A 12,552-nucleotide genomic window follows, 5' to 3' on the forward strand; every position below is an offset into this window, starting at 1 on the left:
GTCTCCACCCTCAAAGACCATACACACTAACAGGAGACATAAGGTAAGTATAAAATTAACTAAATATAAGACAGAATTAATAAGTAAAAGCCAAAAGAAAGAAAAAGAAGGGTAGCTCTTTTGCCTCTGAACTTTTCCTGTTCTGATAACCATCTGACAGTTAATAAAGATACGATTTTCTCAGGAGAAAAGAAATCGAGAGGGAGAGGAAGGGGAAGCAAAAGGGGTGAAAAACAACCCAAACCCCTTCAGACAAAAGCCTTCCCACATGCACTCAGAGAACACATATCAAAAAGGAATAAGGAAGCTTCTCTTGAGCTTCTCCTCTTTCTGTTACCTGCACCCTGTAGTGACTCTTCAAAATACTTCTCTTGGCCTGCTTTGTGGAATATGCTAATTGTATTGCTACAAGAAAAGCATTCTCAAACTATACTTAGTAGAAAAAACAGTCACTAAATTCAGGTTTACTAGCTTAACACAAGTCTCTCCTGAGCATAATCTAACTTCTCCTCCAAGTCACCTGGTCTCTCCATCCTTGATTCCTTGTATAAGATTTCCCACAGGGATATCAGTTGAAACCCACAGCTCAGTTCAAAGTGTTCTTCTCAGAAAATGAAAAGAAGGAAAGAAACTACACACCAGTTACCCTAAGAGAGACATTCTTTTTTTTTTTTTGAGACGGAGTCTCGCTCTGTCGCCAGGGCTGGAGTGCAGTGGCCGGATCTCAGCTCACTGCAAGCTCCGCCTCCCAGGTTTATGCCATTCTCCTGCCTCAGCCTCCCGAGTAGCTGGGACTACAGGCGCCTGCCACCGCTCCAGGCTAGTTTTTTTTTTTGTTTTTTGTTTTTTGTTTTTTGTTTTGGTATTTTTTAGTAGAGACGGGGTTTCACCGTGTTAGCCAGGATGGTCTCGATCTCCTGACCTCGTGATCGGCCCGTCTCAGCCTCCCAAAGTGCTGGGATTACAAGCTTGAGCCACCACGCCCGGCCGAGAGAAATTTGTATAACATTAACTCATCTGATCCTCACAGCAATCCTACCAAGTAGGCATTTCCAGTTTTATTTTCCTGTGAGAAACAGGAGACTCAAAAATTTAAGCAGTTTGCCCAAGGAGGCACAACTAATTTAGCATGCATTCAAACATCGGTTTTTCTTTTTTCTTTTTCTTTTTTGAACAGGAAGTAAAATGTATTGGTGAGTATTAAGAGGGGGGCAGCATATTAGAAGCCCTCATGAGTGCAGGGCCCGCCATTTGTCCAAAGGACCATGATTGGGGGTGTACTTGACCCCACAGCCATCTGGGATGAGCCGCTTTTCAGCCACCATGTCTTCAAATTCATTAGCACTGAACTTGATGAAGCCCCACTTCTTTGAGATGTGGATCTTCTGGCGGCCAGGAAACATGAACTTGGCCCTGCACAGGGCCTCCATCACACGCTCCTTGTTCTGCAGCTTGGTGCGGATGGACATGATAACTTGGCCAATGTGAACCCTGGCCACAGTGCCCTGGGGCTTTCCAGAAGCACCTTACGTGCCTGTTTGGAGCCTGTCAGCCCCAGCACAGGACATCTTGTTGATGTGGATGACATGGAAGGGGTGGAACCGCACCCGCATATGGAAGCCATCCTTGCCACAACTTTTTACCATGTACTTATTGGCAAAAAATCGGGCAGCCTCCAGGGCTTCAGAGGACAGCTGCTCATATTCATCTGACATCATGTGGCCACAGAGCGGAAACTCATCCACTTTTGCCTTCTTCCGCCCCAGGTCAAAGATGCGAATCTTGGCATCAGGGACACCTCGGCAGAAGCGAGACTTTGGGTACAGCTTGTTCTTACAATACCGGTAACAATGGGCGGGGCAGCAGCGCGCCGAAGGGAAAGAGCCAAACATCAGTTTTTCTTTTTTTTTTTTTGAGACAGAGTCTCGCTCTGTTGCCCAGGCTGGAGTGCAGTGGCGCAATCTCGGCTTACTGCAAGCTCCGCCTCCCGGGTTCAGGCCATTCTCTTGCCTCAGCCTCCCGAGTAGCTGGGACTACAGGCGCCCGCCACCACGCCCGGCTAGTTTTTTGTATTTTTTAGTAGAGACGGGGTTTCACCATGTTAGCCAGGATGGTCTCGATCTCCTGACCTCGTGATCCGCCCGTTTTGGCCTCCCAAAGTGCTGGGATTACAGGCCTGAGCCACCGCGCCTGGCCAAACATCAGTTTGTCAAGTGCCAGTAGTGAGTTTTCGTTTCGTGTGTTCTCCCACTAGTCTAGTACTGCCTCTAAAATCTGAGAGCCAACTAAGCACTGACCATCCTTCAATAAGCTTCCTTTCCTAGGCTCGAACTTAAGTCAGACCCTTCCCTTCTGGCTCTGTAGCTTTGCTCTCTGGCCAGTCCTACCTTTCATTTTCATGGTTCTAGGCTGTCAGAAATTCTCCTTCATCTACTACTTCATCCACACCTGTTTGCAGTCCACCACCACCACCACCCTTTGTCTTAGTCATTCTGTTTCCTCATTACCTATGTCCAAAGTCATCCTTCATCTCATATGAATTTATAATTCATTCAATAACAAGTATCCAACTGAACATCTATCAATCACATAATGGGGCCTTGTGAAAAAAGACACCCACTGTCCTCTACCTTCTCAGCGCTAACTGTCCATTGAGATGTACAGGTTTATAAATAGTATGTTATATTAAAAGTCGTAACGGGTGAAGTTCAGGGTTACTAGAGAAGCAAATAAGACAGGTGCCTAACCAAGTCTCGGGGAGACCTAGAAAATCCTCCTGAGAGAGAACAACGGACATTAAAAACAATCATCTGATTTCAAGTTTACTAGTTAGATCAGTTCAAGATTTCCAAATCCCAGCCAGTAAACAGCCCATTCAGGAAGTATTTGACACAACAAAAATTCTACCGCAATAATAGAATGTGGAAAGTCTTTTGATGGGCACTATAACATAAAATTAGTTCAAGTGTTCTAGAACATTTTATTACACGGTCTAATTATCCTTCTATAAAAGTGAAATCTAACCCTCTTAGTATTTTCTTTTTTAAAATTGTTTATTTTTTGTTATTATTATTGAGACATGGTCTCACTCTGTCATCCAGGCTGGAGTGCAGTGGTGCAATCATGGCTCATTGTAGCCTCGAACTCCTGGGCTCAAGCAATCTTCCCACCTCAGCCTCCCAAGTAGCTGGGCACCACAGCTGGCAGATTTTTAAATTTTTTTAGAGACAAAGTATCTAACAAGTTGGATACTTGTTATTATTCACTATGTTGCCCAGGCTCCTCTCAAACTCCTAGGCTTAATTGATCCTCCCAAAGTCCTAGGATTACAGGCATGAGCCACCATACTCGACCATTATTTCCTTATCTGCTCCTTTTGTACATTCAATGAATTTTTATGAAGGAATTTGTTAATATGGTAGATGACTAAGTATTCTCCAATATCAATTTTCCACTTCTTCCATAGATCCCTTGATTTTTGGCTTGGCATATAGGTGTCCAGAACTTTTTTAAAAAATAAATTTCCTCATGATACTTGCAGCTAGATGTAGTCAAATGATAAAATTCTAGCCAAAGATATATACATAGATGTATCATATGGTGATATCCAGAAACCTCCCTTAAAAGAAGGCAAACTTCAGCCAGGCATGGTGGCTCACGCCTGTAATCTCAGCACTTTGGGAGGCTGAGGGGAGCAGATTACCTGAGGACAGGAGTTCGAGACTAGTCTTGCCAAGATGGTGGAACCTCATCTCTACTAAAAATACAAAAATTAGCCAAGCATGGTGGTGGGTGCTTGTAATCCCAGCTACTCGAGAGGCTGAGGCAGGAGAATCGCTTGAACCTGGGAGCGGAGGTTGCAGTGAGCCGAGATCGCGTCACTGCACTCCAACCTTGGTGACAAGAGTGAGACTCTATCTCAAAAAAAAAAACAAAAAAACAAAAAAGAAGGCGAACTTCGCCCTATCCTTCTCACCACTCCTTCTACCCTGCTGTGCTGAGCTCAGATGGGGCTCCTCCATGGTGGGTCATGAAATCAGGGGCTACACTTTGGGCATGGCGGAAGGGATCACTGGGAGGAGCCTGGATCCAGAGGACTCTGTGGATCACAGCCACCGTGTCTACATCTAGATTTTATGTGAGAGAGAATAAGCTTTCATCTTACTACTTCTTACAGCCAAACCTAATCTTATCTGATACAAGATAAGCAGGAAAACAAAATTATTTCCTTGTCGCTGTGTCAGCAGGACTGTGGCCAATTGAGCCTGAGCTGAAACCCAATCCCATACCCTGAGCAAGACTCCGTCTCTCTTCCCAGCATCCCTTATTGAGGGCCAGCATGGTATAATGGTAGAGCACGAACTGCGCCCAAGACTGCCTGGGTCCAAGTCCAACTCAGTCATTTACTAGTTAGGTAACACTGGATGGTATATTTATTTTCCCTGTGCCTCCATTTCCTCATCTACAAGACGGTGATAACAACAGTGCCCACTGCTGGGGTTGTTATAAGGATTAAATGAGTTAATATTTGTAAATCACTTAGAACTACTCGTACATAGAGAGCCATGTTAAGTCTTTGTTCAATAAATCAATTATAGACATCTACAGTCTCAGGACTTCAAAACAGAACGTACTTTTGAAAATCATACAGAGCTAATATTGGGGAAGATACAGACAGTAGAAAGTCAATAAATAATTATTAAATGAATCCTTCAAATGATAATAAGCAAATAATCAATTTACCTGCAAAAATAACTGTAAGTAGCCTCCCAGTTTTTTAACTTCTTGTCTCAATTCATCCTCAAGTCTTGCTATGTTGGTGGTACAAGGCAGTATATCACTCAGCCAGTGTTTCATTAACACTACTAGCTGCTCAAAAGCACATGCAGTCTGAATGGTAAGTGACTGGATTGCTCGATCAGAAGAAAACACTTTGAAAGAAGAAGAAAAATTACTGGAAGAAATAATATCCAAATAAAAGAACTCATATATGATCATCATTAAAACATTTAACATAGTTAAAAGATGCATGCCAGATGTGCCAAATAATCATTCAAAACAAAGTGCAATGTGCAGAAAATAATCATTTATGTGAGTTAACAAAAGCAGTGGGATTGCTTACAGTTATCTTGACTTTCTTCATCTTGTTCTTCATGAGCCTTGGAAATGGCAAATAGCCCATTATAAATTTTAAGAAAACTATTCATTAGGCTGTCTGCTACAGTTCTTTCTTCATCATAACTCTGTCCAAGAAAATCTAATGAAAAACCAATCAATTCTTTGCAAATTCCAGGAAGAAATGACTCTGCTGAATTTGAGTAAATGGTGCTTGATTTGTCCATTAAACCTAGATCAACAGAAAATAGCCATTTTAAGCCTTGTTTTTGGAATAATACTTTCTTTTTTTAAAAAATGGGATCCTTACTTTATGTATTTCCGCATTATTTAAATGTATTACAACAACAAAGCATTTTTGTGTTCGTTGTGAAATTAGAAAAACAAAACTATTAGTATATGTAACACTGTATGCTATGCTGTACTTGGAAGTATATCTTCCATGCTATACTTGCTTATGTTGATTTCCAGCGTGTTCCATAATGTTAATTCTGCAGAAACTGCCCCTCTGCTGCTTGCAAGTGTTACTCATATACTATTTCTCTTCCAAAAATATTCAGGCATAATACTTTCAAACAAATGTTTTAATGCAAGCATATTATAGGATCATTGATCAATAAATTCAATGTAGGCTATACTTATATTTCAATTCAGCCTCATTTCTATATGCTAAAGTGAAAACACAATTCCATTTATGGATCAATGAACCTTTCAACAGCATCAATCAATCCATAGATTTAGTAGCTCCCTGACTGTGCTATGAGACTATAGAGAATCCAAATATCCCACGTAACCATTGGTTTAATCTCTTTATTTTTTGGTAGGAATTAATTTTCTTTTCTTTCTTTTTTTTTTTTTTAAGAGACAGGGTTGGGCCAGGCACAGTGGCTCACGCCTGTAATGCCAGCACTTTGGGAGGCCGAGGCTGGCAGATCACGAGGTCAGGAGATCGAGACCATCCTAGCTAACACGGTGAAACCCTATCTCTACTAAAAATACAAAAAATTAGCTGGGAGTAGTGGCACACACCTGTGGTCCCAGCTACCTGGGAGGCTGAGGCAGGAGAATTGCTTGAACCCAGGAGACGAAGGTTGCAGTGAGCCGAGATGGCACCACTGCACTCCAGCCTGGGCAACAGAGCAAGACTCTATCTCAAAAAAAAAAAGAGACAGTGTCTTGCTCTGTTGCCCAGGCTGGAACACAGTGGTTACTCACAAGCGTGATCATAGCATACTGAGTCTCAAACTCCTGGGCTCAAGCAATCCCTTGGCCTCAGCCTCCACAGTAGGTGGGACTACAAGCATGTGCCACTATGTCTGGTGGGATTAATTTTCCCTAACACCTAAAGAACTGTAATTGATGAAAACAATGACAATTACATAAGATAAACTTAGAAATATAATTGGATTCACAAACTGGAAAAGTAGGCATATATATGATAAACTATATTAAAAGTAATGTCTCAGCTGGGCACAGTGGCTCATGCCGGTAATCCCAGCACTTTGGGAGGCCGAGGTGGGCAGATCATCTGAGGCCAGGAGTTAAAGACCAGCCAAGCCAACACGGTGAAACCCTGTCTCTACTAAAAATAAAAAATTAGCCAGGCATGATGGTGGGCGCCTGTAATTCCAGCTACTTGGGAGGCTGAGGTAGGAGAATTGCTTGAACCCGGGAGGCAGAGGTTGCAGTAAGCCAAGATCGCGCCATTGCACTCCAGTTTGGGCAAAAAGAGCGAAACTCCATCTCAAAAACAAAAATCAAAAACAAAAAAAAAACATAATGTCTCAGTACTTCTACTTTACAATAGTTTCTCCTTGAGGTATATTACAATCAAGGTAGGCTAAAACCAACTGATTATCTACAGTTTATACAGCACATCTCTGAGAGATGGATCTTCTAAGCACTGTCTAAACCAGAAATAAAAGAAAAGTTTGAAAGATTCATTCAGAGGCCGGGCGCGGTGGCTCAAGCCTGTAATCCCAGCACTTTGGGAGGCCGAGACGGGCGGATCACGAGGTCAGGAGATCGAGACCATCCTGGCTAACACTGTGAAACCCCGTCTCTACTAAAAAAATACTAAAAACTAGCCGGGCGAGGTGGCGGGCGCCTGTAGTCCCAGCTGCTCCGGAGGCTGAGGCAGGAGAATGGCGTAAACCCGGGAGGTGGAGGTTGCAGTGAGCTGAGAATCGGCCACTGCACTCCAGCCCGGGCAACAGAGCGAGACTCCGTCTCACAAAAAAAAAAAAAAAAAAAAGAAAGATTCATTCAGAACCTCTGGAAATAACTTTATCCTGGAGTCCTAATATATTGAGTATAATTATTCTTATTTAATAGACAAGATTAAGTTTTCTGGTTCATTTCATAGGTGTTTAAAAGCAGCAAACTAAAAGGAGACAGAATAAAGGCATAGGGTGGGCAATATTAAAAAACTAGAACAAAGGTAAGAGTTTGGTTTCTAGGCCAGGTGCAGTGGCTCACACCAGCACTTTGGGAGGCCAAGACAGGCAGATCACAAGGTCAGGAGTTCGAAACCAACCTGGCCAACATAGTAAAACCCTGTTTGTACTAAAAATACAAAAAACTAGCTGGGTGTGGTGGTGGGCACCTATAATCCTAGCTACTCGGGAGGCTGAGGCAGGAGAATCGTGTGAACCTCGGAGGCGAAGGCTGCAGCAAGCCGAGATGGCACTACTGCACACCAGCCCAGGCGACAGTGCGAGACTCCTCTCAAAAAAAAAAAGAAGGCCGGGTGTGGTGGCTCACGCCTGTAATCCCAGCACTTTGGGAGGCTGAGACGGGTGGATCACAAGGTTGGGAGATCAAGACCAGTCTGGCCAACATGGTGAACCCTGTCGCTACTAAAAATTTTAAAAAAAAGCGTTTGGTTTTGTAAAGAGAAAAAAGAAAAGCTACAAAACCCAAAGCTACAGTAGGGTAACTACTGTATCATTATGGGTATCATTATGATGATATAGGGTATCATTATGATGATAATGACTATAGTATAGTCATCGAGAATAGTTAAGTATATATTCTCTATTTAAGAAGATAATTGTATTAATGTATTCTAAAATCCAACAAAAACATTTTAGAAATATCTGCAAAAAAACAATAAAATATATGGCCCTGAATTTTACAAGTTAAGATACTTGCTCAACTTCCCAAAGCTAGAAAGTGCTAGACACTGGGGTACAGCCCCTCACCCCCAGGCCTGGTGCCCCTTCCACCACTCACAGCTGCCTAGACGGGGTCCTACTAAGTTCACATGTGGGTTTCCATTTCCGTCTTTGAAAACCGCAAATAAGTAAAGACCTTTTCTATCTCTGACTTCCCTTAAAATTATTTTTGTAAAGTATCTTACTCAGATAATACCAAATAAATAAGTTGCTACCACAGATATATATCTTTTTATTTTGCTGGTAAATAAAAAACCCACAGCATATTTTAATCTACCTTAGATTAAATAAGTAGTAGGATCACAATTATCTTCCTAAAAGAAATCCTAATTTCTAAAATTTTAAGTCAAGATGAGATATAATACCTTTTATGGCTACTCATATTCTATTAGAACCTTTATCAAATAGATATTATGTTACATAATTATTTTAAAATTTTTGTTTACTAAATATGTGTACTGTAAAGTGCATATATCTTAAGTGTACAGCTGATTTATATATGCGTACATATGTAAACCCCACTTAGTTCAATGTATACAACATTTCCACCATTCCATCCCAACAGGTTTCCTCTTCTGGGTTACTAACTCCCAACAGAGGTAACCACTATTCAGTTCTAAACTACTCTGGCTTTTGTCACCATAGTTTAGTTTGCCTGTCCTTAAACTTCATATAAAAGGAATCATGTAGTATACACTCTTTTGTATCTGGCTTCTTTAACTCAACATTATGTTTCTGGAATTTGTCCAGGTTATTGTGTGAATCAGTCATTCCTTCTTTTTTATTGTTGCATAGTAATCTATTGTTAGCAGGTAGTAATTTTTTTTTTTTTTTTGATGGAGTTTCATTCTTGTTGCCCAGGCTGGAGTGCAGTGGCGCCATCTCGGCTCACTGCAACTTCTGCCTCCCAGGTTCAAGTGGGTCTCCTGCCTCAGCCTCTCAAGTAGCTGGGATTACAGGTGTGCGCCGCCACGCCCTGCTAATTTTGTATTTTTAGTAGAGACGGGGTTTCTCCATGTTGGTCAGGCTGGTCTAGAACTCCCAACCTCAGGTGATCCACCCACCTCAGCCTCCCAAAGTGCTAGGATTACCGGTCATGCAGGTGCCTGGCCCAGCAGGTAGTGATTTTTAAATTGTTAATTATTACTGGTAGTTACACATACACAATTTACAGTGTATCCTCTCCTCCTACATTTTAAAATAACATTATAATAAATATCAGTACAAAATATTTAGAGGAATAATTCCTTAACTTTTTTTAAAAAATTGAAATAATTTTGGGATAGATGATACATAAATCATTATGCAAAATTCAGAAGAAACCAAAGGGTATGCAGTGAAAAGGGTGCCTTCCTTCCTGTCCTGTCTCCATCCCCACGCTGCCATGTACCACCAGCACTTTGGGGTTTTGGTGTAGTTCTCCAGAGAGATCTTATTCATTTACAAGCACCTATGTCCACATCTTCTTTTTTCTCTTCCTCACACAAATGATAGAATAAAATACTCACACAACGAGTATTTTATTTTATTTTTCTCTTTTTTCTCTTCCTCACACAAATGATAGAATAAAATACCTCACAAAAATGATAGAATAAAATCCGCTGCACTTTGCTTTTTTCACTTGTAAGGAAGTAATGTTCTCATACATTTTGGAACAAACACATCTTCCACATTTGAATTAGTTATTCTACTAAAAGGTTTTGAAATAAATCACAGAGCACAGAATTTTTGAAGTGGAAAGGAATTTTACAGAGGAATCAGAAGCTTCCAGGAAATGAAATGATTTGCACAAGGACAAGAAAAAATGTAATGGTAGAACAAGGACTTAATGCTTTTCTTGCCATATAGAAAATGTGAAGAAAAAAATACCTGATGAATGTGAAGAATGCAAATTCTTAATTGGGTGAACTTGTATGTCATGTAAACAACCAGAAATTCTTCTATTCTTCATCAAACTCCTGCTCCTGAAAAAAGACAAACCATAAGATTAGCAGTTCTATACCACATGGAATAATATTATTAAGAATATTTATAAGTTCTCTAAAGAAAATGGACATTCATGTGTGTGTTTTTCATTAAAAATTTTCATCCAAGGAAAAATTCATTTGGTTAACTGAGCAAGAATTTTACTATTTACAGGCACTGTTCTAGGCAGATAGTTAATTAAACAGAATAAATATTTATTGAGCACTACTATTTGCAGGCTCTGGATATTGTGGTAAAATGTGGCAAACCTGGTTTCTGGGCTCACTAGGCTTAAAGTCCAGAACCAAAGAGATAAATTAGGCAAATAATGACAATAAAGTAATGAATGTGATGAAGGCATAGAGTGTTGTGGTAGACTCTATAAAAAAAATTGACCTGGCCCAAGAAGCCAGGGGGCCTCCTTGGAGCAGTGACCCTCAAGGATAAGTAAAACTTAGCCAAACAGAGGGCAGGCTTGGGAAACAGGGAATAGTGTCTCAGACACAAGCAACAGGAAGACTTGATAAATGAAAGTAGTGTACATGCAATGAACCAAACGAGGTTCAGAAGGACTGTGGCCTATGATGTAAGAGACAGAGTACCAAGGGATGAGGCTGGGAGGTGCACAGGGGCCAGCTTGAGGTGGTCTTTGTATGTCAATAAAGCTTGGATTTTATCCTGAGCAAATTATCCAGGGAAGGATTTTATCTTATTTTTTTAAGTGGTCGAGTTGGGATTTATTTATTTTCTTTCAACTTTGATTTTAGGTTCAAGGGGTACACGTGCAGGTTTGTTACATGGATAAATTTCATGCTGTGGGGGTTTGGTCTACAGATAATTTTGTCACACAGGTAACAGGCATAATACCTGATGGTATTAAAGAGTTTTTCAATCCTCACCTTCCTCCCACCCACCATCCTCAAATAGGCCCCAGTGTCTATTATTCACTTCTTTGTATCCATGTGTACTCAATGTTTCAAGGAAAGATTTTAAACAGGGAAGTGATTTAGGTAAATAAACATGTAAGTAGGTATCTGCTACACTGTGTGCAAAGCATAATACCTGTGAAGTGCAGCAGTGGCACAAATGGAAGAAATGTTTCTATCTCTAATTGTTCTTTTTGCTGACCTCTTTTTCCTCAGCCTATAAAAATGCCCCAATTTCTGCTTTGAGTTTGCTTGGCTGCCTAAGCTATTATTTTCTTTCTTTCTGTTTGCTTCTTGAAAATGGAGGCCACCCTTTCTGCTACTGGAGAAAGCAGCCTACCTCCATATTGCCATTCATCTATAAATTTTTTAAACCCAAATTCTAATTCCTGTGTCGATGAAACTAACAGAGCAGTGATCTAGATCTAAATTTAGTGGATCCTTTTAAGTATTTTTTCCTAACACAACTCTGTACTACAGTTGGCCACTCAAAGAAAAATACTATTTGTTGAAAAGATTATTAAGCCAAAGCATTCTATCACTAGTAGCCTAAACGTTTCAAATATAAAATTTTTGCTATGAACTCCTACAAGAACACAGAAATAGGACTGATAAAAGGGAAAGGAAATATCAATTCTCAAATATTAGTTTTTCTACTTAGCAGTGAAAAAAGGATATTATTACAGCAAGTCTAAACTAGGAAAACAATTATTCCTGCAACAATATCATAGTTAAACAATGTTTAAACCCAAGTAAAATGCTTGTCATATTACTTTCAAAGAGTTTTTACTTAACATCAGAGGGAAATTTACTTTTAACTGTCAACAGTATATATCAAAATTTATAGGCAGCCAAACCAGTCTATTTTATTGCAGAACGACTATGGCATATCATTGCCCAGTAGAAGTTCTATAATTAAGAATCTGTCAGTGTTTCCATTACCTGCAGGCATTCTCAGAGTTTGAAATTCTGTCATAAACATTCTTACAAGGCTGAAACTTCATATACAAGGTCTCAGACTAAGAGCAATTCATTTTTTAAAAATATGATACTTTTAAATTATAGAAGTATCCAAAAATATCTCTATGAAATGAAAACACCCAATTTGAAAATCTTAGAAAACGCTGAGATGTTTTGATTTTTGGTAACATTTTAAATTTCTGCTGATTCCCTAATTATTAACTTAAAAGTCAACAGAAAATATGATGTAAATTACCAAGATACAAGAGGCTAAAAGTTTTTTTTTTTTTTTTTTTAGAGCCACCACGCCGGGCCCCAGTAGGCTAAAAGTTTAATGCTCATTATTAATGGTTATATTGTGATTTACAATTCTAAATATACAAAGTTTAAATCTGTTTATAGCCGGGTGC

At 40.0% G+C, this 12,552-nt stretch overlaps 1 protein-coding gene and 1 pseudogene across 3 annotated transcripts in view; both read right to left on the bottom strand.

Annotated features, from left to right (window-relative positions):
- Nucleotides 1–12,552, bottom strand: part of KIF14 (kinesin family member 14) — a 66,919-nt gene that overhangs the window by 9,158 nt on the left and 45,209 nt on the right. For both annotated transcript variants that reach the window (XM_023224763.1, XM_023224762.1), the window contains 3 exons: nucleotides 10,161–10,255; nucleotides 5,123–5,347; nucleotides 4,744–4,931 (listed from right to left, as the gene is read on the bottom strand). In XM_023224763.1, the coding sequence (XP_023080531.1) occupies nucleotides 4,744–4,931; nucleotides 5,123–5,347; nucleotides 10,161–10,255 (508 nt within the window). The remainder of the gene's footprint in view (nucleotides 1–4,743; nucleotides 4,932–5,122; nucleotides 5,348–10,160; nucleotides 10,256–12,552) is intronic.
- Nucleotides 1,230–1,892, bottom strand: LOC111550966 (annotated as a pseudogene). Its single transcript, XR_002734217.1, has one exon. The product of XR_002734217.1 is annotated as a 60S ribosomal protein L10-like (transcript).

Source organism: Piliocolobus tephrosceles, chromosome 1 (assembly GCF_002776525.5).
Source record: "Piliocolobus tephrosceles isolate RC106 chromosome 1, ASM277652v3, whole genome shotgun sequence".
Classification (NCBI taxonomy): domain Eukaryota; kingdom Metazoa; phylum Chordata; class Mammalia; order Primates; family Cercopithecidae; genus Piliocolobus; species Piliocolobus tephrosceles.